At 45.7% G+C, this 26,219-nt stretch overlaps 1 protein-coding gene across 10 annotated transcripts in view; it reads left to right on the top strand.

The window, feature by feature from the left end:
* Positions 1 to 3,700: 3,700 nt before the first annotated feature.
* The window catches only part of LOC122542622 (tropomyosin alpha-1 chain), a 42,533-nt gene continuing 20,014 nt past the window's right edge, over positions 3,701 to 26,219 (top strand). For 2 of the 10 annotated variants that reach the window (XM_087982049.1, XM_087982048.1), the window contains exons 1-3: positions 11,308 to 11,454; positions 22,034 to 22,167; positions 25,806 to 25,923. In XM_087982049.1, coding sequence (XP_087838175.1) covers positions 11,323 to 11,454; positions 22,034 to 22,167; positions 25,806 to 25,923 — 384 coding nt within the window. In that variant the 5' untranslated portion in view covers positions 11,308 to 11,322. Of the gene's footprint in view, positions 3,978 to 4,552; positions 4,679 to 4,917; positions 5,044 to 11,307; positions 11,455 to 22,033; positions 22,168 to 25,805; positions 25,924 to 26,219 lie in introns of those variants that run through there. The other 8 variants (XM_087982050.1, XM_087982051.1, XM_087982047.1 and 5 more) reach the window with 8 other exon arrangements.

Below are 26,219 nucleotides of genomic sequence, written 5' to 3'. Positions count from 1 at the left end.
AGTTCTCCAAACAATACTTCAGTTCAAATGGCACATTTTGAATACTGTGTCTCCGCTGCCTCAGTCAACTTAAATGATCTAATAGCAATGCCAGGCGGCAAAAGATGCCCTGACTGGGTTAGGTTTATTTTGATAAGTCCTTTTTTTCAGGATGACTCAGATTTTCCATAACAAGACAAGGCTTCATGACAGCATTCTAAGATAAGAGGGAGGCGTTTCAGTGAAAGCTACATTGTGATGGCAAGTTTAGAAAGAGCCAGGGTTAGTGTCCTTTTAACCCCATACCATAGGACTTTGGCAAGGTGACTCCCTATTATTTATTTAAGTACTTCTCAAACTCTCTGGCGTACAAACAAATTGGGTTGATTACTAATCACATCTGCCAAGCAACTTGATCAGAGGCTCTAAGTAGTTCTGCTGACTGCTCGTTCTCAACTTTTGCTTTATATATCTGTCGAGTGGCTCAGAGACAGCCTCATAACCAGGAGCAGCCATTGCAAGGAACTGACTCGTAAAGCTCCTGTTCAAATTATTGCACCCTTGAGAGCCTCATACATGGACCAAGTACCTACCAAGCAGGATCCTGTATCCATTCCCTCTGCACAGGATGGAAACTTGTGTGTAATCCATGGAGATTGCCTCAGTTAATATAACTTGATATGTCGATGTAGTCCTATGTCAGGACTAGCTCACAGGGAAAGTCAAACAACTTTAAAGCACTTGAGAAATGCATTAAGCACAGATAGGAACATGTAGTCTCAGGACTGCCAACAACATTGATACAATGATTACAGTCCATTGGCCTCTGTGATATATATGTTACACACCTTTGTGTCCATAAGCCACACAATGGATACAGTGAATTTTCAAAAACATTGATGACTATTTCACTGTATTCAATGATGGGGTACAGAGGGTCCAATCCTTGGAAGCATCAATTCCCAGCCAGACCAGTTGGTGAGACAGAAAATGAGGCTGGATAGGCTGGGATTTTTTTTCTCTGGAGTGTGGGAGGCTGAGGGGTGAACTTATAAAGGTCGATAAAATCATGAGGAGCATAGATAGGATGAAGAGCACAAAGGTCTTTTCCCTAGGATAGAGGAATTCAGAACTCCTAAAGGCATTGTTTTAAGATGTGCAAGTGCCAGTGTTGGACTGGGGTGGACAAAGTCAGAAGTCACATGACACCAGGTTATAGTCCCAACAGGTTGATTTGAAATCACAAGCTTTCGGAGAGCTACTCCCTTCATCCAGTTCACCTGACGAAGGAGCAGTGCTCCAAGAGCTTGTGATTTCAAAGAAAAGACCTATTGGATTATAATCTGGTGTTGTGTGACTTCTGACTTAGTTTTAAGGTGAGAGGGCAAGATCTTAAAGGGTCCTGTGGGGCAACATTTTGACACAGACGGTGGTGCATATATTGAATGAACTGCCAGAGGAAGTAGTAGAGATGAGTACAATTTCAACATTTAAAAGTTATTTGGACAGGGTACAGGTGGAGGAAAGATTGAGAGGGTATTGGGTTAAATGCAGGCAAATGGGACTAGTTCAGATTAGGAAACCTGATCAGCATGGACAAGTTGGGCTGAAGGGTCTGTTTCTGTGCTGTATGACTCTATGACTCTATCTTTCCTAATGGATAGAGTTTATTAACTACTCAGTCTTACAGCTGCTTCCACACACCAGCTCCCCCATGTTGCCCCTTTATAAAACAAAATCCTTTGATCATACTGTTGGGGTGTGTTGTGACACATGTCCGTGGCCAGCACACTGTGGGCAGGGGGACTTAAACCTGGTCCTTCTTGCCCAGAAATAGAAACACAAATGTCATGCCTCAAGACCATCTACTCCCCATTTATATCTGTCCAGTCAATCAGCTAATCAATTAGAACCTCAGAAACCCACTTCACGACAAGCAAATGCTGCATTAACAGGGCACAAAGGGTTTACTTGGACCTATTGGCACCCAGCGTTCACAGTGTAGCCTCTGGCACAGGGAGTTCAGTCTGTACACCACCCCTGCCCCACCTCTCTGTCCCTGCAGCATGGACATATCAGGCTATATTTCACCCCATACTGGGCACAAGAGAGTTCAAGCTGTACTTCCCTGGGACACAGAGGTTTCAGTCTTTACCTTCCCAGTACAAACATCCCCAACCACTCCCCCTAACTGGGGCAGAGAGAATTCGGAACTCTCCCCTAGAGCACAGACAGTTCAGTTGTAACCTCCCTCCCCACCCCCATCCAGAGCACAGACGGTCTCGTTTGTACCCACACAGCTCCTTCCACAGGCAGAGAGAGTCTAAACTGTATTCCAGGCTGACCAGTGAGAGTTGTACTCTGGGGTAGCGGGCTGTAATCTAATAAGCCTCAGGATAGAGTGGGTACACTCTGTACCCTAAGGATGTAGGGTAATCAGTCTGTACCCTCACGCCAGCGGGTTCAGTCTATATCCTTAGGGTAGGTAGTCAGGTTGTCTGTAGATGAGTGAATCCTTAAAGAAGCACTAGGACTTAATAAGGAGAAGGTGGTAGGTAATGAGATTGGGGTCTAGGAGGGGATGAAGAGGTTATGGAGGGGGTGTCGTTACAGGGATTGAGTTTCAAAGTGAGGCGGTTACTGAGATTGGGAACTAAAAGCTGGGGGTTAGTGAGTTTGGATCTTGGAGGGAGTGGGTTAGTGGGATTGGGGTATAATGGGGGGGGGGGTTCAAATTGGTGTTTCAAAGGGAATTAGTGAAATTGAGCTCTAAGGGGAAGGAAAAAGTGAGGACTGCAGATGCTGGAGATCAGAGCTGAAAATGTGTTGCTGGAAAAGCGCAGCAGGTCAGGCAGCATCCAAGGAACAGGAGAATCAACGTTTTGGGAATCCTGATGAAGGGCTTATGCCTGAAACGTCCATTCTCCTGTTCCTTGGATGCTGCCTGACCTGCTGCGCTTTTCCAGCAACACATTTTCAGCTCTAAGGGGAAGGAGTTAGATTAGGTTTTTTTTAAAGATTAGGAATTTAGAGGGAGAGGTTAACACAATTGGCATTAATAGAAAGGGTGTCAGTGACATTGGGTGGTGGGATGGTCAGTGAGATTGGAGGGAGGGGACGAGTGAGATTGGGATTTGGCGGGGGGGGGGGTTGGTGGCACTGATGAGATTGGGCAGTGAGCGGAAGGATGGTCAGTGAGATTGGTGTGTGGAGGGACTAGTGAGGTTGGGGTCTTGGATGGTGGGGGTTAGACACATTGGTGTCTAAAGTGAGGGGAGGAGTAACAAGACTGGGGTGTGGGGCGGGGGGAGATTTAGTGAGATTGAGGTCGGGGGGGTGTTAGTGGAGAATGGGGTCGGGGTGGTCGCGGGCCGGAGAGTTGGTCGGTCAGGATTTCCCCCCTCCCCCCCCCCCCCCCCCCCAACACTGAGGAATCAGGTCCAGCTGATGTGGCGACTCTGGAACGGAGCGGCCGACTTCGGAAAGCTGGTGTTTTTCAAGGCGGGAGGACTGGAAATAGTGCTGACGGGAAGAGGGTGTCTACAGCAACTCCCCATATACGGTGATGGTACCAGTCAAATGTCCCCCAGCAACGAATCAACAGGCTGATGCAGGAAGAAGATTGGCCATAGGATAGGGGCAAGCTTTGACCGCTTCCAAAAAAGTATTAAATGTCTTAAGGAATTCAATCTGCCCCTGAGAAGGACATATTTCTGAGGCTGGGGGTAGGATCCTGTGCAGTTCAGCTCAGCTCCTGAATCAGCTCCGTCTCTCTCTCTCTCTCTCCCTCCAGGCTTCCTGCACACCCTCTCCCTCTTTTTCCAATATTATTTACAAGTATATTTTAGTGCCTTTCTAAACAAAGCTCACCACCGCCAGCAGCCATGGACGCCATTAAGAAAAAGATGCAGATGTTAAAACTGGACAAGGAGAATGCCTTGGACCGAGCTGAACAAGCCGAAGCGGACAAGAAGGCAGCGGAGGACAGGAGCAAGCAGGTTAGCGACTGCGCGGAGGGTTCAAATCCCAGCCCTGACCTTACAGTGTGGAACTGAAAACCTACCCTAAAGGGGGCAACTCCAGTATCTGGAGCCCAATCCCCAGATGTTTATAAACAAGGGATTAAGAAGGCTGTAAAGTATGCAAAAAGAAAAGCGCGTCGATGGTTAACCTGCAGCAATGTCGACTGTAAAATGTGCAAGTTAACCCGCAGATAAACTGTAGCCTGAAATGTGCAAAAGTTAACGCTTAAATGGTTAAAATGCAGCATTGTAGACTGTAAAATGTGCTAAGTTAACGTGTAGTTAAAATGCAGCATTGTCGACTGTAAAATGTGCTAAATTAATGTGTAGATAGTTAAAATGCAGCTTTGTAGACCGTAAAATGTGCAAACTTAACGCGCAGATGATTAAAATGCGAGTCTTTTTTTTAAAAACCTTACGGATTTGTAGAAAAAGCATGCTCTTGTCCGATTCTATCCAGATTTGCATCAATGTTAATTTGTTGTGGGGAGGATGGGGCTAATTTGGACCACGGCTTTGTTTGATGGCTCTCTGATGAATTGTCTGTGTAGTTTGAGGATGATGCTTTGCAACTAGAGAAGAAATTGCGAACCGTGGAGGATGAGAGGGATAAGTTTATAGAAGATTTCAACAAGGCGGAAGAGCGGCAGCTGCTGGCGGAGGAGAATGCCACTAAGGTATTGGTGCGAGGTGAATGAACGACTCTTGTAACCTCTTTCTGCTTTTTTTTTCTCTCTCCTCTCTCTGTTTCTGTCTCTCTCTCTCTCACACACACACACGCATGGCTCCACTTCCCACCGACTACGTCGCCTCTGTCTCTTCTCTGTGTCCCTGTGCTGTCTGTCATCTCGCTGCTGCTGCTGCTGCTACCACACACACAACAAAAAAAACAACAAAAACACCGTGCAAACTGCAGCTGGAGGATGAGCTGGTGGCCTTACAGAAGAAACTGAAGGGGACTGAGGATGAACTTGACAAATATTCCGAAGCTCTGAAAGATGCACAGGAGAAGTTGGAACTGGCTGAAAAGAAAGCCACAGATGTGAGTATCAGGCACAGCTTTTCAACCTGTGGAAAATACACTTTTTTTCCCCCCCCTCTCTTTATTTCCTATCTTCCTCATCTTGCATGACAAGTTTCAAAAGCACCCCCACCCCTCACTGATTCTTGTGATCCATTTATATTCTGTTTCACTCAATTCCTCTCCCCAAATGCTTCGGCAGGCAGCTGGATGCCAAGACGACATTAATAATATCCCTTGTAGGTTTAAGTCAGGATTAGGTGGTGTGTATGTCCTGAGTAGGTATCTGGGTGTATTTATAGCTCAGTGCTTTATATGGCATGGATATGCACTGGCTTAAGGGAGCTGTCCCTGGGGGAGAGGCACGTATTTGTCCCCTTGTCAAACAAGGCTGTTTAATAAAAAGGGAAATCCACTCGTAACTCAATCTCAGTGCAAACGATCAGGAGCAAAAAAATCTGACTGAGAGATCCCATCAAACGCTCCCACTAAAGACTCTTTTGAAGCGCCCTACAACCAGCGGATCCAATTGACAGGAACCCAAAATCCACTCCCACCCCAATCTATTTGTAATGCGTTCCGTAAAGGATATTCCTTAAAAGGAAAAGTATGCGGAGTATTCCGAATAGCATTTATATCCCTGGCATTTTGGAGAGCCAATAACCCCGGCTGCTTCAGATAACCACAGTATTAACTTTGCCAAGTTCCATCACCCCTGGGAGCTGTATTAACAAGCGCCACGTGTAAATCCCGCTCCCAGTTCTGAGCTATTTACACTTTATTGTTATGTCCCATAGAACGGGTAACAACATCCCAGACTCCGGTTACTTTATCTACCTCCAGGACGGGCTGCCTCCCCAGTCCGGTCTATTTCAAATCAATCCCCTGTTTTTTTGTTTGTTAAGAGTTTACAGGATCTTTTCCAGCTCTGTGTGATTGTCACTTCTGGAACATTCCCCCAATTATATTTTCAAATTGCTATCATTCAAAAAAAGAAAGGGGAGTTCTATGACCCCCTACTGTCCAATGTGTTCAAGCCCTGAGACTGTCTGAGCTAGGGGGAAGATTCCCTCAAATAAGTTGGGGGGTTTTTTTGGTGAATATCTACGGAAGATAGTTTGTTGCTAACAGCTTCTGGATTATGACAGTTATTCAACGATACAGTTATCAAACTAAGAGGTGAAAAGAATGATGTTTTTCCTTGGTGTACTTTCACTGATGGTGCTGACTTCTCTAGTGTTCGATTTAACTCCCCGCTGGGTTAGTGGACTCAAACCTTCAGTCTAATTTCTCATGTTTGAATCCTGACAGTGGGTAGCGATGGGCAAGAACACCTTGGCACCTGGTAGCCAAGACCCCTCTAATCCTGAGCAAGCGTGTGCCAATGTGCACTGATCCAGGACAGGTGAAGACGTTCATAGGTACCAATTGGGACTTCGAACAGTGGCTGACCTCTCCCTTCACGATCCGGCTGGACTGAGAATACTGCCTTACACCCAGACCACTTACCGATCCCAGGCCTTCCTGTGTTGTATGGTAGTGACTCACTGAGTCGTACGGAAGTTAGTGGAATCAGTTTAATGGGTTGGATTAGCTCAACATTCAGTGTTAGTCGTGGAATTCTGATTGTCAGGGAGCAGGGACTCCTAGGGGAGAAAACAGTCTGATCTCAATTGCTCCTGGACAGACAGAGCACAATCTGATCCCAGGGGCTACAGCACAGAGAGAGAGAAAGAGAGAAAGAGAGAGAGAGAGAGCATGGTGTATTCCCAGGGGCTATAGGAGAGAGAGAGAGAAAGGGAGCTTGGTGTTTTCCCAGGGGCTATAGGACAGAGAGAGAGAAAGAGAGAGAGAAAGAAAGGTGTATTCCTGGGTATGTATTCAAAGAAAGAGAGAGAGAGAGAACACATGGTGTATTCCCACAGGTGCTATAGGACAGAGAGAGAGAGAGAGAGAGAGAGAGAAAGGTGTATTTCCAGGGGATATATTCAGAGAGAGAGAGAGAGAGAGAGAGAAAGCACAATGTACACCCCAGAGCTATAGGACGGATAAAGCTCAGTCTAATGTTAGAGGCTACCGTGCAGAGAGTGCAGAATCCGACCTTACCTCAGAAATTATTGGACCAAGTGAGCACAGTCCGATCGCATGGCCAGTACACTGAATGAGTACAATCTGATCCATGGTGCTTAGGCATGATACCACATAGTTTGATCTCAACGGTTCCAACACAGAGAGTTCAGTTTGATCCCATGAGCCCCTGGGCAGAGACAGCATAGTCTGATCTGATCCCAAGGGTTGTTGGACTGAACAGCACAGTCTGATCCCAGGGGCCCCAAAACAGAGAGAGAGTCATTGTCCTTTGATTATTCCCTCCTCCTGTGGCTGTGGAAAAATAACTGAGCATCAGGGCTCTGATCCAGTGGGTCAGCTTTTCTTGGGCAGCTCATACCAGCTGTTACCAAGCACTGGTCAGAAACCAGTGCACCCTATTCCAGTGTTAACCATAACCAGTATTGCAGAAAGCTTTAAGTGAGATGAGTGAACATGAACATAACCAGGAGTGACCGTCCTGGCTGATTCCACCCTCACTACAACTCCTCACACCACCTACCCTCCTCCCTCTCCCTAACCCAGCCGAAATCATCCCATACCCAACCAAACCCATTCCCACTAATCATAGGATCATACAGCACGGAAACAGACCCTTCAGTCCAACCAGTCCATGCCGAACTTGATCCCAAACTAAGCTAGTCTTACCTACCTGCCCCTGGCCCATATTCCTCCAAACCCTTCTTATTCATGGACTTATCCAAATACCTTTTAAATGTTGTAACTTTACCTGCATCCACTACTTCCTCAGGAAGTTCATTCCATATGTGAACCACCCTCTGTTAAAAAAAAAATGCCCCTTGTGTCTTTTTTAAATCACTCTCCTTTCACCTTAAAAGTGTACTCTTGGAATTCTTCAATCTAGGGAAGAGATACCTATCATTAACCCGATCTATACCCTTCATGATTTTAAAAATCTCTATAAGGACACCCCTTAACCTCCTACATTTCCTTTGTAACTCAAACCTTCCATACCCAGCAACATCCTGGCAAATCTCTTCTAAACCCACTTAATAATATAACAGGGCTGGGAACGCTGACTCTCATTGTACCTCAACACTGTACAGTACATTTATGCAGATTTTTGTGAATGTTTGTGCTTGTCAAGGTGCCAGCTACCAGTGCTGTGGATGTAGGATGCCTGACATGGTGGGCACTCAATGCCAACTCTCAGCACGATGTGGGCACAGACCCCATGAAAAGTAATTCTCGTACTCTGAAAGAAAGAATCTGTTTCCCAAATCACTGTTCACAACCACAGGGCCTTCCATTTGAGAAGCACTTCTGAAACACGGGGAAAAAAAATCAGGAATAGCTGGAGAAACTCAGCATGTCTGGCAGCATCTGTGGAGAGAGAAAACAGAGTTTACATTTCGAGTGACCCTTCTGAAACTTTGTCATTGTTGCAATTGGGAACTATGGCAGACAATTTACACACAACAAGCCCCCACATCCAGCAATGTAATAATGATCAGATAATCTGTTTTTGTGATGTTTAAGGGATCGATATTGGCCAGGAGAATGCTACAGGGCTGTTCTTCCGAATGGGGCAATGGAATCTTTTATGTCCACTCGAGAACAGGCTGGGTTTAACGTCCCATTTGAAACAGTACTTCTAATAATGTAGTACTCACTCTGAGCAACAATGAAAATGCTGGTCTAGATTTTGTGTTGGAGAGTGAGCTGACACTCAGGACTGTGCGCATTTCGTGCAGTAGCCAATCTAAACCAGATTACCAACCAAACATTAGTCTGTGCTAAATTTTGTTGAGTTTATGAATCACAGAATTGCTATAGTGCAGAAGGAGGCCATTTGGCCCATCATGCCTACACTGACTTCCTCAGCATTTTAGCTTAGTACAAAATCCTGCCCTTTCCGCTTAACTCCGTGCATTGTTTTTACTTAAATAATCTTCCAATGCTCTCTTGAATGCCTCATTTGAACACTTCAAGGCAGTGCATTGCAGACTCTAACTATTCATTATTGAAAAATGAAATGAACTGTCGCACAGGAAGCATTGACTCCCCCAGTCTACATTAAACTGCCCTTATTGCAGAGTTTATTAAATTATATCCATACATAGGATGTGATGGTAAATCACTGACATACCTCCATTTCCATAGCATGATTTTATTGGGATGTGGGTGTTGCTGGCAATGCCAACATTTGTTGCCCATCCTAATTGCCTATGAAGTGACTAGCTGAAAAGTCAGTTTAAGAGCCAGCCACATTGTTATGGTTCTGTGGTAAACCAGACCAAGTCATAGAGTCATAGAGATGTACAGCATGGAAACAGACCCTTCAGTCTAACTTGCCTACGCCAACCAGATATCCTGACCTAATCTAGTCCCATTTGCCAGCACTTGGCCCATATCCCTCTAAACCCATCCTATTCATATACCCACAAGTGGCAGCTATCCTTCCTGAAAGGGATTTGTGACAATTAATAATTATGTGGCTACTACTAGAGACAATGCTTTATGGATACTTCCAAATCAACCTGTTCATTATTATGCTATTATACATCAATGGAGCAGATGATCCTTGAACCCAGTTTTCCTCAGCGAGAGTAGGGACATTTCCAGTATAACACTAGAGCCCCAATAAGATTAGCAGGTCAGGCAGCATCCAAGGAGCAGGAGAATCGACGTTTCGGGCATAAGCCCTTCTTCAGGAATCCTGAAGAAGGGCTTATGCCCGAAACGTCGATTCTCCTGCTCCTTGGATGCTGCCTGACCTGCTGCGCTTTTCCAGCAACACATTTTCAGCTCTGATCTCCAGCATCTGCAGTCCTCACTTTCTCCCCCAATAAGATTAGCTTTATTTCCCAGATTTACGAATTGAACTTAAATTCTACCAGCTGGTGTGCTGGGATTTAAAACCTGCCTCCAGAATTTTAGCTGGAGTCGCTGGATTCTATGTGAAAGTGAGGTGCTGGAGATTAGAGTGGAGAGTGGGGTGCCAATCCTGTGGCATTACTGCTGCCGCAGCAGTCTACATTGGCTCCAAACTGCAGGTTTGAGGTGAATTTTTAATTTGTTTGTTCTGTTTCATTCCCCCACACTACCGCCTATCTGCGGTAGTGCTCAATTTTCCCCCGCACCCATGTTCTGTGTGTGTAGGTTTGAGACAGTGAAAGAGACAAGGTGCACGAATCTTTATTCAATTTCCACCACCAGGAAGAAAAGAAACACCCGAGTGGCCAGTGAGATTTTTTTTAATTGATTCATCGGACATGAGTATCGCTGACTGGGTCAATACTTATTGACTATTATTAGTTGCCTTAGAGAAGGCGGCACAAATCTGCCTTCTTCAACCACTACAGTCCATTTGGTATAAGTAGCCCCCAATGCAATTAGCGAGTTTCAGATTATAACATTATTTCTTACAAATAAGGCGGACATCCATCTCTGCTGAAGAATGGAAAAATAACAGATTTCCTTGTGATTATTACACTGGTTTTGTGAGATTTCGCTGCCGACATTTCCACAGGAGTACTTGATTGATATCAAAAGCCCGGAAATGCCCTGTGCCTGAAATTTCATGCCTTTTCAATTTTAAGTAAATGACTTGAGTGGTGCAGGGTTCGTTTATGAAATATTGAATTCAGCACTTAGGTGATGCATCATTACACTTACAGGATTTTAGAGACCTGTTCTCCAGTAAACACACGTTTAAGATCTTCAGCCGGGTTTATTAGAGTGTCCTTGTGGTGTTTGAATTTGATCAAATTCCAAATCCTCTAATCCTGTAGGTGGCGCGTTCCTGGTGTGAAACACCTTGGAATGTGAAATCGATCAGAATGTCACTTTTGAGGTGTGGCGTCTGCGACCAAATATTTTTTAAAAAAAGAAACTGCACCAAAAATATTGATTTACAAATGCAACCACCCGGAAAGCTGAGAATTTGAACTGAAGACACCTATTTGCATTTTAAAAAAATTCCAACATTCCCCCCTCCCCCCAGCTTCCTGGTGGGGAGGAGAGGGTTAAAAACTAGGCTACTTCCGGTGCTAAGTGCATTTGAAACCGGGAGAGTGGAGATTTTTTTTAAAAAGGGATCTTTTCCCCCCGGTTCCTTTTGATTTTTCAAAACCAAAATCTTTCCCCTCCACCTTTTTTTCAATAGAAGTGGGAGGAGAAGTGAAAGGTGTTGGTGCAGCGGGGGGAGGGAAAGTAAAGGAGATTAGGATGGCCAGTGCGATGTCGGTGGATGCAGTCAGGAGGAAGATTAAAAGCTTACAGGACCAGGCAGATGTGGCGGAAGAAAAAGCAGAGAGGCTGCAGAGGGAAGTGGACGAGGAGCGACAGTGCCGTGAGCAAGTGAGAGCGAATACAATTGAGGGGGGGGGGAATTGTGGGCATTGGGATCCAGGCGATGGTAACTGTGTAACCTTGGGCTGCAACAGTGTAACCCTCAGCGGGCAACAATGTTACCCTGGGCTGCCACAGTGTAACCCTCAGGCAGGAGGTGGGAAGGAGCTCCCTGCTTCATCTCGAGCCAGCAAAGCGAGCGACGGGCAGGAAGCTGGCCTATTTCCCAGGACCAGACCTACCTGTTTCCTAACGTGACTGGGGATTTACTCGGGTGAGGTTTGTAGGGGAGACGCTACTTCAGATTAAAGCACCAACGTGTGTACTGTCTAAAATGTGGCTGAGTCCGTCTGGAAATGCAAGCTATTTTTTCAAAAGAGCTTTCTCTCCCTAATTACAGATCGGAATTTAATTGAAGCTCCCCCACTCCCCATGCCTTGTACTTTTTAGTTTTCCTTTGAGATTGGAGCTGGCTTCCTAGGTTTTGAAGATTACACTTAATTCAGGAAACTGGTTTATGGAGTGTGGTTTAGTCACTATAATGAGTTCATCCAAAGGTTAAATCAAATCGAGGTGTACATTTAGTTATGGTCTTGTTTCGGGTGGATTTGGGTGGTGAATGACTGGGAGGTGAATCTAGAGTGATGAGTCCTAGATTTCTGATAAATCGGCTGTAAGAAGTCTCTGTGCTTTCCCCTCTGATGTGGTCTGTGCTGTATTTGAAAGGTTGGCTTCAGCTTAATCTCCTTGCGGCTGGCTGTGTAGTTCTTTCGCTGTTGGGCAGAACAAAGGAGAGGCAGCCACAGGCCTTAATCAGCTCAACCCAGGGCTGTCTGTTCAAAGCCTCCTGGTTTATCTGAACAAGGGGCCTATCTAAGGCATCTCCTTCCCCCTCAGGCAGTTGCTGGGGATCAAGGATTCCCTGATTTCACTCCTGGGTCCTGGGATGGTTGATAAGTCCAACATGGATTAGCAGACTCTGCCAATGGCAGGCATTGCTTTGCGGGACAGGTTGTAAGGGCACTGACCTGCATACCTCCCATTCTCCCTTTTGGATGTTCCCAGCAGGTGTCTCCCAAGCATTCAAGACTTTCCCAAATGGATCATCTCCATGTTGGTCACTTACCACGGGGAAGGTAGTCTGACCCCTTTGGGACCTTTCTGACAGAAATCCCTGAAGTACTTCCAGTATCCCTCTGGGAGTCACTTCCAAGTGGAATTCTGAGTGGAATGGGATATTTTACATTGTTGCATGAGGCACGTGGACAGCATATCCTGCCCCTTGGAGCTGGTTGTGAGTGAATAATGCCTCGATGTTGGGCAAGGTAGTTTGGGATAGGATGTTGCTGATGGGATTCCTTTCTTGCCCCTGGATCAGAGGAATCTTGCAGAAGTCATCCCTGATTTTTGCTGCACCATGACTTTGAGGAGAATTCCTGATGAAGGGCTTGTGCCCAGAATGTTGATTCTCCTGCTCCTCGGATGCTGCCTGGTGTGCTGTGCTTTTCCAGCACCACACCCTCGACAGTGCTTCGAAGGGCTTGCTGTAGGCTGTCCAGGTCTCTGAGGCTAAAGGAGTGTGAGGTCACAGCTGCCTCGTTAACCTGGTTTGAGATCCTGGTCCTGGAATAATCTCTCGCTCAGTCAGCTCAGCTGGCATGTTGAGGGTAGTGAAAAATGCTGTTGCTAGTGTCTGCCTTCATGGACAGAAAGCTCCCAAGTTCTGGAAAATGGATCATATTTTCCACTGCTGCCATTTGAGAGTGGCTGGGGTGGGAGGGGGTGTTGGCCTGTGGAAGCTGGTTGGAAGAAGGCCCTTGATTTTCAAAGCGTTTGGTGAAAGGCCCCTTGTCCTCCAGTTGTTCAGGTCAGGAGCTGACAAATGACCTGGAGCTCTGATTTTCTTTTTACCCCTGAGTGCATACAGATGCAAATATCCCTGGAAACCCTGTCTGCCTCAGTCTGTGTGTTCGCCCCCAGTGTAGAGTTAGATTGAAAAGGCCAAACAACAAAACCCCTTGGAGCAGGTAGAATTTCAGCAAGGATTTTGAAACACACTGGAGATTCATAGCTGTGCAATTTCATTTGCTTTATCTGGAAAAGAAATGTTTGGAAATGTGTCTGGGGATACTACAATTGTGCCAATGTCCCAAAGGGAAGACCAGTATGACAGTGGAGACTACAGAGGAGCCTCTCTGCTATCTTGCCGCTATCTTCCCCCTCAACTGCTAGCGCCCAGTGGCTGAGGAATTCCTTACACAGCCACAGTATGGTTTTTATTTTGTCCCTGGAGAGGCATGTAATCTTCGCCATGCTGTAAATTCAAGTAAAGTGCAAGGAACAGTGTTAACTGCTGTACCATTAGCAACCTCTTGGACTGTTGAATGTCTAGTTTAGATGAGGGAGGTTCTTCTCTGCTTTGGCTATCCCTTGAAATTCTGGCTTCGGGCAACTGTCTGTGTGGAGTTTGCACATGCTCCCTGTGTCTTCCTCTGGGTGCTCCTGTTTCCTCCCACAATCCAAAGATGTACAGCTTAGGTGGATTGGCCATGCTAAATTGGCTATAGATTTTCAGGGATGTGTAGGTTAGGTGCATTAGTCTGGGGTAAATGTAGAGGAATAGGGTTGGGGAATGGGTCTGGGTGGGTTAGTCTGGGAGGGTCAGTGTGCACTTGGGCTGAAGGGCCTTTTTCCACACTGTGTAGGGATTCTAGGATTCTATGAAATTTGGCACAATCCCTACATATGTTCTGTGATTACTCTCACTACACTACAGACCATATCCATGAGAATGGGGTTAGGTCGAAATTAAGAACAAAGTGATGGAGAAACTCTGCAGGTTTGGCAGCTTGTGTGGAGAGAGAACAGAGTGAACATTTTGAGTCCAGGATGTCTTCTCTTCATGATGTAGTGACGGTCAATTGTGTTCAATTCAAAATATTAACTCTGTTTCTCTCTTATCATCATCAGAAGTCGTTCTGGGCTCAGAATTTTATGTCTGCTTTCTCTCATAGAGTCATAGAGATGTACAGCAGGGAAACAGACCCTTCTGTCCAACCCGTCCATGCCAACCAGATATCCCAACCCAATCTAGTCCCACCTGCCAGCACTCGGCCCATATCCCTCCAAACCCTTCCTATTCATACACCCATCCAAATGCCTCTTAAATGTCGCAATTGTACCAGCCTCCAACACTACCTCTGGCAGCTCATTCCATACGCGTACCACCCTCTGCGTGAATAAGTTGCCCCTTAGATCTCTTTTATATCTTTCCCTTCTCACCCTAAACCTATGCCCTCTAGTTCTGGACTCCCCGATCCCAGGGAAAGGACTTTGTCTATTTATCCTATCCATGCAACCTCATAATTTTGTAAACCTCTATAAGGTCACCCCTCAGCCTCCGCTCCAGGGAAAACAGCCCCAGCCTGTTCAGCCTCTCCCTACAGCTCAAATCCTCCAACCCTGGCAACATCCTTGTAAATCTTTTCTGAACCCTTTCAAGTTTCACAACCTCTTTCCGATAGGAAGGAGACCAGAATTGCACGCAATATTCCAACAGTGGCCTAACCAATGCCCTGTACAGCCGCAATATGACCTCCCAACTCCTATACTCAATACTCTGACCAATAAAGGAAAGCATTACAAACGCCTTCTTCACCTGCACTCCAAGTCTCTTTGTTCAGCAACACTCCCCAGGACCTTACCATTAAGTGTATACGTCCTGCTAAGATTTGCTTTCCCAAAATGCAGCACCTCACATTTATCTGAATTAAACTCCATCTGCCACTTCTCAGCCCATTGGCCCATCTGGTCCAGATCCTGTTGTAATCTGAGGTAACCCTCTTCATTGTCCACGACACCTCCAATTTTGGTGTCATCTGCAAACTTACTAATTGTACCTCTTATGCTCGCATTCAAATCATTTATGTAAATGACAAAAAGTAGAGGGCCTAGCACCGATCCTTGTGGCACTCCACTGGTCGCAGGCCTCCAGTCTGAAAAACAACCCTCCACCACCACCCTCTGTCTTCTACCTTTGAGCCAGTTCTTTATCCAAATGGCTAGTTCTCCCTGTATCCCATGAGATCTAACCTTGCTAATCAGTCTCCCATGAGGAACCTTGTGGAAAGCCTTACTGAAGTCCATATAGATCACATCTACTGCTCTGCCCTCATCAATCTTCTTTGTTACTTCTTCAAAAAAACTCAGTCAAGTTTGTGAGACATGATTTCCCACGCACAAAGCCACGTTGACTATTCCGAATCAGTCCTTGCCTTTCCAAGTACATGTACATCCTGTCCCTCAGGAATCCCTCCAACAACTTGCCCACCACCGAGGTCATGCTCACCGGTCTATAGTTCCCTGGCTTGTCTTTACCGCCCTTCTTAAACAGTGGCATCACGTTTGCCAATCTTGCCAGTCTTCCGGCACCTCTCCTCCCACAGATGTTGCCAGACCTTCTAAGTTTCTCCAGTGATTTTTGTTTTTATTTTTGGATTCTGACCTCTACAGCATTTTCTTTTTTTTAATCTCGTAATTTGACCGGCTCCTTTTCTCTCACCACAATACTGCACCTGCCCTCTGGGCAAATGACCTACTGGCATGGAGATGGTCTACAGAGCAGATTCCCCCAATTTCAGACCTTGGTTGTTGTGCAGATCCAGGAACGTCACGCTTAAGCAGATTGGAAACAAAAGCTTATTGTAACGATGATCAGAAGGAGTTGAGTCGTCTTGGAGGGAGAATAGACCAAACCATAAGGCTGTTGTAATGTAAGTTGTAGTGTCCCTACCCCTGAACCAGGAGACCTGGGATCAAATACTATCCACTCCAGAGATGTACCATAACAACTCAGAGCATGTTGATTAAAAACATCTGAACAAAGCATGTTGGTTAATATTTGTAGGTGAGCTGCTTTGTCTGTGGTTTCTCCCAGATACCTTTTGAATGCTGTTACTCCACAGTACGTTAAAATAACTAACAGCGGCCACTGAGAGATTGATTCAAGTTGCATTTATGAAACAGCTTGGCCTTTTAAAGTGGGAGTCTTGAAAGATTGTTGGCACTGAGTTCTGGTCCCCGCTTGTTTCTCTAGCTGAAGCGTGGTGCTGTTTTAAAGGCCATTTATGGTCAATGAGTTCTCTGCTGGCACTTTGCTCTGTGGGGAGAAGCTGACTATCATAAAAGCTACCAGAAGCCAGACTAACCTTTAGCCTCTTGTAACAATAAGCTTTTGAGAAAAGGGTGTGGTGTGAGTAACTTTGTTTGACTCACCTGTGGAGTAGACTGTCATATTGGGATCTAAATGCACCTCAGATGAAGGTTTTCTGGGTTGTGCAGGAACAATGAAAGGATCGATCTTTTTATCGTCACTCTTTTTAAACCGATAAGAGACTAGCTTTCCAAATTAAGCTGACGTTTGTTTGTGTTTACCCTTGAAGGATCAGTGTCTTTTGTAATTTAATGGCCGATTAGCTCGGCCATCCTTTTGAAGGTGGTGGGATAAGGTAAGAACTTTTTTTTGGAAAAAAAACCCTGAGATCCAGTGCCTTAACAAATAAGGGCTTAGAATACAAAGACAAGGAAGTTATGCCTATTGCTAAATTATCACTGATTAGGCCTGAGCTAAATGATATGGATGTTCCACTGAATTCTAGAAAGGAGGTGAGAGTGATTGCCCCTTGACATCAAGGCAGCATTTCACCAAGTGTGGATCGAACCCCCCCCACCCCGGTCAGCCATGATTGCACTGAATGATGCAGTAAGTCTGAGGGGCTGAATGGCCCAATTGTCGGGTCAGCTTTCCCAACCAAGGGCTGACTAAAATGAGATGGGTGTGAACTGACTCTAACAATGTCACTTAACTTGGCACATTTCGCAACTGACAGCATTGCTGTCATCAGGGAGTGCCGGGGATGTGTTTCCACATTCCTGATGCAACAAGCTGGAAGGATGACACTAAACCATCAGCCTCAGGGGGGGAAAAAATCAGAGGCAGCAAATGGGAGTGGTGGGGGGAAACTTCTCCAGCCAGTTGTCATGAAATTATGTCAGGCACAGTGGCTCAGTGGTTGGCAGTGCTGCCTCACAGCACAGGGACCCGGGTTCGATTCTCACCTCTGGTGACTGTCTATCTGTGTGGAGTTTGCACATTCTCCCCGTGTCTGCGTGGGTTTCCTCCCACAATCCAAAAATGACTTGGCCATGCTAAATTGTCCATAGTGTTAGGTATGTTAGCCAGGGGTCAATAAAGGGAATGGGTCGGGGTGGGTTCCTGTTTGGAGGGTCAGTGTGGACTTGTTGGGCCGAAGGGCCTGTTTCCATACTGTAGGGAATCTAATGTATTGCTGTTTCCAGAAGATCAAAGGCTCCACGGGGTTTAAATGAATTCAGATGGAGCAGAAAATGGAGCGACTGACTAGTCCAGCCTTTCTGTCTCATGTCCTATCTTTCGCCAAACCCCTTGCTGTGTTTGTCACTGCCCTTGTGGTGACCTCCCCTCAACCTCATTGATTTGAGGTCGTCTCTAACTCTGCCCGCACTTACCATTCCCTGCTCTCTTTTTCTTTCGACTTAAGTCAGTTGTGTTCTGGCACCACCTCGATTTTAAAATTCCCACCCTTGTTTTCAAGATTTCTCTCATGACCTCTCCTTTCCCATGTCCCTCTCATCTCTGTGCTCCTCCAGTCCTGGCCCCGGTGAGCTTTTCTGAATTTTTTTTTTGTTGTTGTTAATCACTGCAACTCAATGGCGTGCCTTCAGTTGGTCCCAAACTCTGGAATTTCTTCCCCGTGCCCCTCCACCTTGCTTTCCTCTCCCAAATGTGACCCTTTGGGACTTCTCTTTCTGACTGGGTTCTCAGTCATCTGCCAAAGCTGTATGACTTGCTACCCGATGTACATAGCTAAATATGAATAATGGGCCATTCGGCCCCTCAAGCCTGCTGCACCATTGAACAAGATTATGGCAGATCTAACTATGGCCTTAACTCCAGTTTTGAGTCTATCTCTGATAACGTTTAATCCACTTCTCTCCCCCCCCCCCCCAAATTAGTCAAGAATCTTCCCATTAAGCACTTGTGAAGCACCTTGATGTATTTTGCTCTGACGGTGCTATACAAATGCAATGGTTGAAATGAGATTATAACTTTGAACACAATCTCCGATCCCACTATCCAGCCCCATGTGACCATTCTTGACTCCTTTGATAACTCTGTGAGCTACTAATGTTCTTCGACCATTTCCAATCATTGTTTTCTTTGTGTCCGGTTGATTTCTTTTTCCTCCTGGCTTCCTCACATCGGTGCCTGAGAGGCTAATCCTTAATCTCCGGACAATCTGGAAAACTGAGGGGTGGTGACTCCGGCAAGGAGGGGCACATTGTCCACTGGTTTGGGGAGGATGATGGAGGAGACAAGGTTGAGTGCTCAGGGATACTAAGGGGATACACTGCCTAAGAAGAAATTTGTGTGCATGCGTGCACTCACGTTTTTAAAAAAAACTCAATCACTGCATCAGAGTGATTTTAACAAACGTTTACCACCCGGGGCTGTAAAAATCAAAAACCTAAAAACCAAGGAGGGAAAAATGGTTTTGGCGGGTGAGATAAATTTAATGGCTGTCCAGTTGTAGGAAACCGTGGGAGGCTCAGTGGTTAGCACTGCTGCCTCACAGCACCAGGGACCCAGGTTCGATTCCAGCCTCGGGTGGCTGTCTGTGTGGAGTTTGCACATTCTCCCCGTGTCTGCGTGGGTTTCCTCCGGGTGCTCCGGTTTCCTCCCACAGTCCAAAGATGTGCAGGTCAGGGTGAATTGGCCATGCTAAATTGCCCAAAGTGTTAGCTGCATTAGTCAGAGAGGGATGGGTTACTCTTCGGAGGGCCAGTGTGGACTTGTTGGGCCGAAGGGCCTGTTTCCACACTGTAGGGAATCTAATCTCAAATCTGAATTCTCTGACCAGAAATCAGTGCAAAATCACTGAAGTCTGTACCTATTGTTGTTATTTTAATGCATCTTTTTTTAATTTCAAAAATGTTCTTATTTGTAAAAATATCCTAATGTGCTTATTCATAAAAATATCTTTGTGCACATACGTAGCCACTAAAGGGTAGCATAGGAAAAAAAAAATCAAACATCAGAGTTTAACTCTGTCCACAAAACAAACCAAAGGCATTTCTTGCTTGTGTAAATATTGTTTCATACATACTTGAGGTGCTGGGAGGGAGGAACTTATGATACATCTCTGAGGCAGATGGTTAAAAATGACACAACACCAGGTTATAGTCCAACAGGTTTATTTGGAAGCACTAGCTTTCAGAGCGCTGCTCCTTATCAGTTGACAACCACCTGATGAAGGAGCAGTGCTCTGAAAGCTAGTACTTCCAAATAAACCTGTCAGACTATAACTTGGTGTTGTGTCATTTTTAACATTGTCCACCTCAGTCCAACACCGGCATCTCCAAATCCTGAGGCAGATGGGACTTGATGCTGGGTCTTTTGGACCTCCCTTCATTTTGCTGGGTGGGCACTTGTATGTTGTGGGGCACCACTTGCAGAAGACTTCTCTCCTGCCCCAGCACATGCATTGTTGACCTGAAAGAGTAAAAAATTCCTTCTTGGGTTTTTTTTTGTTAAAAAAGAAAAGACTGATTTCAAATGTGTGGTAGGATTGCCATTGGAGTGCACTCAGGCAGATAGCTCCCTGAGTGGCTGAGAATTGATGTTTAACTCCTGTTTGTTCTTCAGTGAACAAATGGGAGGGTGTTCAATGCTCCCCCACCCAACTCCCAAAAAATACAGGGGGTAAATGTGTCATAGTCTCTATTAAATTGAAAAGAAACCCTTTTTTACCCAGGTAGTGATGAGAGCATGGCATTTGCTACCACATTGATTATCTTCACCTCAACTAGTCAATGCACTGTGGGGGAAACTAGGTATATGGTCAAGGGAGTAAAATAAAACAAAGTCTTGCTGGGGGTGAGATGAGATAGGGTGGTTCAAAGGGTTGCATGTTCAAGATAGATGAGGAATCTTTCTGAGGATAATAACTGTAAAATTCTTTACTGCAGACGGCTGGGTCGTTAAGAATATCTAAAGGCTGAGATAGATTAGATTGGAGTCATACAGCACGGAAACAGACCCTTCGGTCCAACTCGTCCATGCCGACCAGATATTCCAACCCAATCTAGCCCCACCTGCCAGCACCCAGTCCATATCCCTCCAAACCCTTCCTATTCATATACCCATCCAGATGCCTTTTAAATAGATTCCCTACAGCATGGAAACAGGCCCTTTTGCCTAACAAGTCCACACCGATCCTCTGAAGAGTAATCCACCCAGATCCCTACCCTATACTTACCCCTAACTAATGCGTCTAACACTATGGAAAATTTAGCACGGCCAATTCACCTGACCTGCACATCTTTGGATTGTGGGAGGAAACTCATGCAGACACTGGGAGAATGTGCAAACTCAACACAGACAGTTGCCCGAGGCGGGAATTGAACCCGGGTCCCTGGTGCTGTGAGGCAGTACTGCTAACCACTGAGCCATGGTTCCGCCATAATCAGAAAGGGAATCGATGGTTATGGGGAAAAGGCAGGAAAGTGGAGATGAGAATTATCAGATCAGTCATGATCTCATTGAACTGTGGAGCAGACTAGGTGGGCTGAATGGTCTACTTCTGCTCTTGAATCATATAGTCTTGTGTGATGGTTCAACAAGGGCATTCAGACCAAAGGTTTATGCCTGGTGTCTGTGCTGTCAATGCCCCTGTACAAGATTTAAGATTGAGAGATTTAATCATTGGAATTTGCTTCCTATGAATTGTCTTTCCTGTGACTGAACCCTTTTGGTTTATGCAGCCCAGATCTCATTACTCCTGAAATTTTCTCTGAAACACAATGGGACATGCTGGCCTTGCTGAAATGACCCCCTTTAAAGCCAGATGACTTTAGCAAGTGTACACTAGAAATGATGGATCAGAATGTTGCTGAATTTGATCAGCCTTAAGTTTGCGTTATGTTCTGGGACTCCTTGCATGGCTCCTGAATAGTAAATTTGTTGAAGGTTGTTTTTGGATAATTAAGTTACAAATCAAATTGTTTTCTTGGACAGCTCCTCTATTTAAGTAGCTTAAGAGAGTTAAAAAGAAAAAGGGGAAATTTGTTTCTCACTGGTATTAGGGGGTTAATGTGGGCTGGGTTAAAAATAATCTTGTATTTATCCATTCCAAATGCATAGGACAATCCCGGTTGAAAATTTCGAGAGAGAAGGAATTTCGCAATGAATGGTGAAGGTGCCTGGCTCACTCACTGAGGTGGACAGGAGGCTGGAAGAACACAGCAAGCTAGGCAGCATCAGGAGGTGGGGAAGCCGATGTTTTGGGTGTAACCCTTCTGAAACGTTGACTTCTCCACCTCCTGATGCTGCCTGGCTTGCTGTGTTCTTCCAGATTCCTGCCTGTCTACTATGAATTCCAACATCTATAGTTTTTTTTTGTCTTTCTCACTGAGGTGGACATGCACCACCTGGTGTTTGCCCTGTGTATTGAATGTTTGTTTTCCTGCCCTCCCTCCCTCCCCGCCCCAGGCTGAAGCAGACGTCGCCTCTCTGAACAGACGCATCCAGCTGGTTGAGGAGGAGTTGGACAGGGCCCAGGAACGCCTGGCCACCGCTCTGCAGAAGCTGGAGGAAGCTGAGAAGGCTGCAGATGAGAGTGAAAGGTGAGGAGGGCGGTTTTGCCAGCGTAACCTTTATCTCTGGATCACTGAGCTCTCGTGCCAATCTCATTCTCGAACCAGGGTCTGACCAGGGTGCCACCCTTAGGGAGCATGGCAAGCTGCCAGTCAGGATGGGATCAAACAGTAACCCACCTTAAATCTGGGTCTCACTGCCCATTCAGCCACCTAGCCTCCCTCAACAAGTCCAGGTTCCCATGGCAACGTGCATTTTGACATGCATATTACTGCCCGGCACTATGGCAACGATGGTAGAACCTTCCATTTTGGTCCATCTCCCAGCTGACCAGGAGATTCTCCTGTTTTTGCTGCTGACCATTGATGTATCTTCAAAGAAGTTGTATGTTTATCCTCCACCTGTTTGGCCGAGTTGGTTTTGAACCCAGGACTTCTGGTCCTGAGGCAGAGACACTACCCACAGCACCCAAAGCCAACACGTGCAAATCTCTAGCTGCAGTCTTTTAAATATGAACGTATGGTAACGACCCTTTTAAGAGTTCCTTAGATTAAAAATCATTTGGGAACAAATTTAATTAGCTTTATTGATATTAAAGCACAACAATGTTATTAGATTAGATTACTTTAGATTAGATTAGATTAGATTACTTTACAGTGTTGAAACAGGCCCTTCGGCCCAACAAGTCCACACCGACCCGCCGAAGCATAACCCAACCATACCCCTACATTTACCCCTTACCTAACACTACGGGCAATTTAGCACGGCCAATTCACCTGACCTGCACATCTTTGGACTGTGGGAGGAAACCGGAGCACCCGGAGGAAACCCACGCAGACACGGGGAGAATGTGCAAACTCCACACAGTCAGTCGCCTGAGGCGGGAATTGAACCCGGATCTCTGGCGCTGCGAGGCAGCAGTGCTAACCACTGTGCCACCGTGCCGCCAGTTATATAGCACCTTCCATCATAGGGAAAGGGAATTTCCCAAGAGCTTTCTCAAGGATTGGACTCCAGCAAGTTCTGGTGGTTAATGTTCTCCAGCAAACTCCACTTTTTCTTTTAAGCGAGAATATTTTGAGGAGAACTGACATTACACACTTCAAATCCTACACCCTGCCCTGAAGTTGGGGTTCCACACCTGGCTGGGTTCTGGCAGTCTCTGGGGATAGATTTTGCTGAGTCGCCCGAGATGAAATGGTGGGCATCGAGTGGCACCTGTCCACCCTGCGATGCATGTGGCCAAGCCAGAAATCTGGACATGTCCTGGAGGTGGTTCTTTCTTGTTAGCATTTGTGGAAGGTTAATTTGTTTTCGCTGGGGAGGGACTTGTATGTTGTAATCACGTGCTCAACCAGTTATTGGGTATCTTGACTGATTTCTATGATGCTCTGCTCTCCATCCTCTTCTGCCTGCTTGTGTTAGCAAGTGAGAAGACCTAGCTGGATTTCTTTAACATCATCATATCATCCAGTCTTTGAGAAACAAGGATGGCCGCTTTGGCATCAGTGCCATGTTAGGAATGAGGGTAATGTTGAAAAGAGGGAAGGATGTTGGAGGATTATGTTACTCACCATTTTATTGCGCACATTGACCTATAAAGGCAATGCTTAGAAGTTCTAAAATACCTCAAAGAGTTGGACCAAAGGGTCTGTTTCCATGCTGTACATCTCTATGACTATAAGTGGCATTATTATTGACTAAGTCTTTAGAAATTATCTTTTTAAAATCATTTTCATCCCTTCCAGTCTGCTACCATGGTTGGCAAAAGAGCAGGCTTAGCTTTGAAGGTTGTTTTAGAAAACCAGTTGTATATTTTCTTCAATTCTTCCCCAGTGGTTCTGCTTGCTGAAGTAAAAATGAGTGATGAAGATTTGTTTTTGTGCTCAACTCTGTCTGTGCTGTTAACCTCTCTAATCATTGCTACACCCTAGGGGTTAATTACTTTGAGCCATTCTATCCCAAGTACCTGTGCTGACCGCCATTCTATGAATATTACCCTGGACCCCACCGTAGGACGCTGCCTGCTCGGGTTGAAATTGTAAACATAAGGCTTAGTATGAGGGAAGTCTCTGCTTTGATCACCATCTCTTTTATTTATTCACTCCTGGGACATGGTTGTTGCTAACATTTATTGCCCGTTTCTGGTTGCCATTGAGAAAGTGGTGGTGAGCTGCTTCCTTGAATCCCTGCAATTTGTGTGCTGCAGGTAGACCCACAATGCCCTTAGGGAGGGAATTCCAGGTTTCCGACCCAGTGACTGAAGGAACTGTGATAAATTTCTAAGTCAAGGATAGTGAGTGGCTTGGAAGGGAACTTGCAGGTGGTGGTGTTCCCATGTAACTGCCCTTGTCCTTCAAGGCGGAAGTGGTTATGGCTTTGGAAGGTGCTGTCTAAAGATCTTGGGTGAATTACTACTGTGGAACAGCCTGCCTGCAACAGTAGTTGACGTGCCAACTTTAAGGGCATTTAAATGGTCATTGGATAGACATTTGGATGAAAATAGAATAGTGTAGATTAGGTGGGCTTCTGATTGGTTTCACAGGTTGGCAAAACATCGAGGACTGAAGGGCCTGTATTGTGCTGTAATGTCTTATGTTCTATGTTCTGCAGTGCATCTTGTAGATTATACTGACTGCCACTACTGAGCATTGGCACTACATCACTGCCTCCACCACCAATCAAGTGGGCTGCTATGTGCTTGATGGTGTCAGGCTTCTTGAGTGCTCAGAGCTGCACCCATCCAGGCAAGTAGGGATTATTCCATGACATGTGCCTTGTAGATGGTGGACAGGCTTTTGGGAGTCAGAAGGTGAGTTACTCATTGCAATATTCCTGGCTCCTGGTCTGCTCTTGCAGTTTGTGATGAGTCCAGTTGAGTTTCTGGTCCATGGTAACCATCAGGGTGTTGGTAACTGGGGAACTCAGTGGTGGTAACACCATTGAATGTCAAGAGGCAGTGGTTAGATTGTCCCTTATTGGAGATGGTCAGAGTGTGGTGTGGTGTGAATATTGCTTACCACTTGTCAGCCTAAGCCTGGATATTGTCCAGATCTTTGTCATGGTCATAGAGTCATACAGTACGGAAACAGACCCTTTGGTCCAACCTGTCCATGCCGGCCAAGTTTCCCAACTAAACTAGCCATGTTTACTGAAATTTGACCCATATCCCTCTAAACCATTTGAACATGGACTGCTACGATTTCTGAGGAGCCGTGAATGGTGCTGAACATCGTACAATAATCAGTGAGCATCTCAACAATAGTATCTCTTTTTGATTTTAATTTTTATGCTCTGTATAAAGGAGGAAATTAAGAAGTGTTGTGTTGACTCCCCCCTCAATGGGAGGGGAAATGTTAATAATGAAAGTTTGAGACCATTGGTAATAATGGTTTGGATTGACTAACTGGGGTGGAATTGGTGTCTGCTGACCCATCTTGTGCAAAGGCCAGGCCAGAGACAATTGTTTTTTTTCCCCAATGTCCCATCAAAGCCAAGATGATGAGACTCCCTGAGAATGAAATGGAAGCCTCTTCCAAAGTTGCATTGGTGAAAAGATTGGTGGTGGGGGTTAGGAAAGATTGACCATTGCACAATGGCACCAACAATGGGAATGTATTGTAGTTCTGCGCTCATCTGTGCTATTTTGCTCTCCTTTCTCGTACAGAGGCATGAAGGTCATTGAGAACAGGGCCCAGAAGGATGAGGAGAAGATGGAACTGCAGGAGATCCAGCTTAAGGAAGCCAAGCACATTGCAGAGGAGGCTGACCGCAAGTATGAAGAGGTTGGTCTTTTGCGTGGCACCTGCTCTGTGTGGAAGATGATGCCAGGGCCGAAAGCTTTATAATCCTGCAGTTGGAATGAAGGAAATTTAGAATTCATGCCCATCCAAAAATAAGCATGATATTTTTCCATTTTCTACATCAGCTGTCTTGCCAACCCTTCTGATGTGGAATATTTTTAGAGGGGGTTAGCGTTCACAGTGCAGAATAAGGCCATTTGCCCCTTCGAGTCTGCACCAGTGCTCTGAAGAGCATCCCACCCAGATGACCCCACCTTCCATTCTTCTAGCTTCACATT

Source organism: Chiloscyllium plagiosum, unplaced genomic scaffold (genome assembly GCF_037043375.1).
Source record: "Chiloscyllium plagiosum isolate Xiang-an unplaced genomic scaffold, Cpla_swu_hap1 HiC_scaffold_42, whole genome shotgun sequence".
Taxonomy (NCBI): Eukaryota; Metazoa; Chordata; class Chondrichthyes; order Orectolobiformes; family Hemiscylliidae; genus Chiloscyllium; species Chiloscyllium plagiosum.
This window is presented reverse-complemented; position numbering and strand designations above follow the sequence as displayed.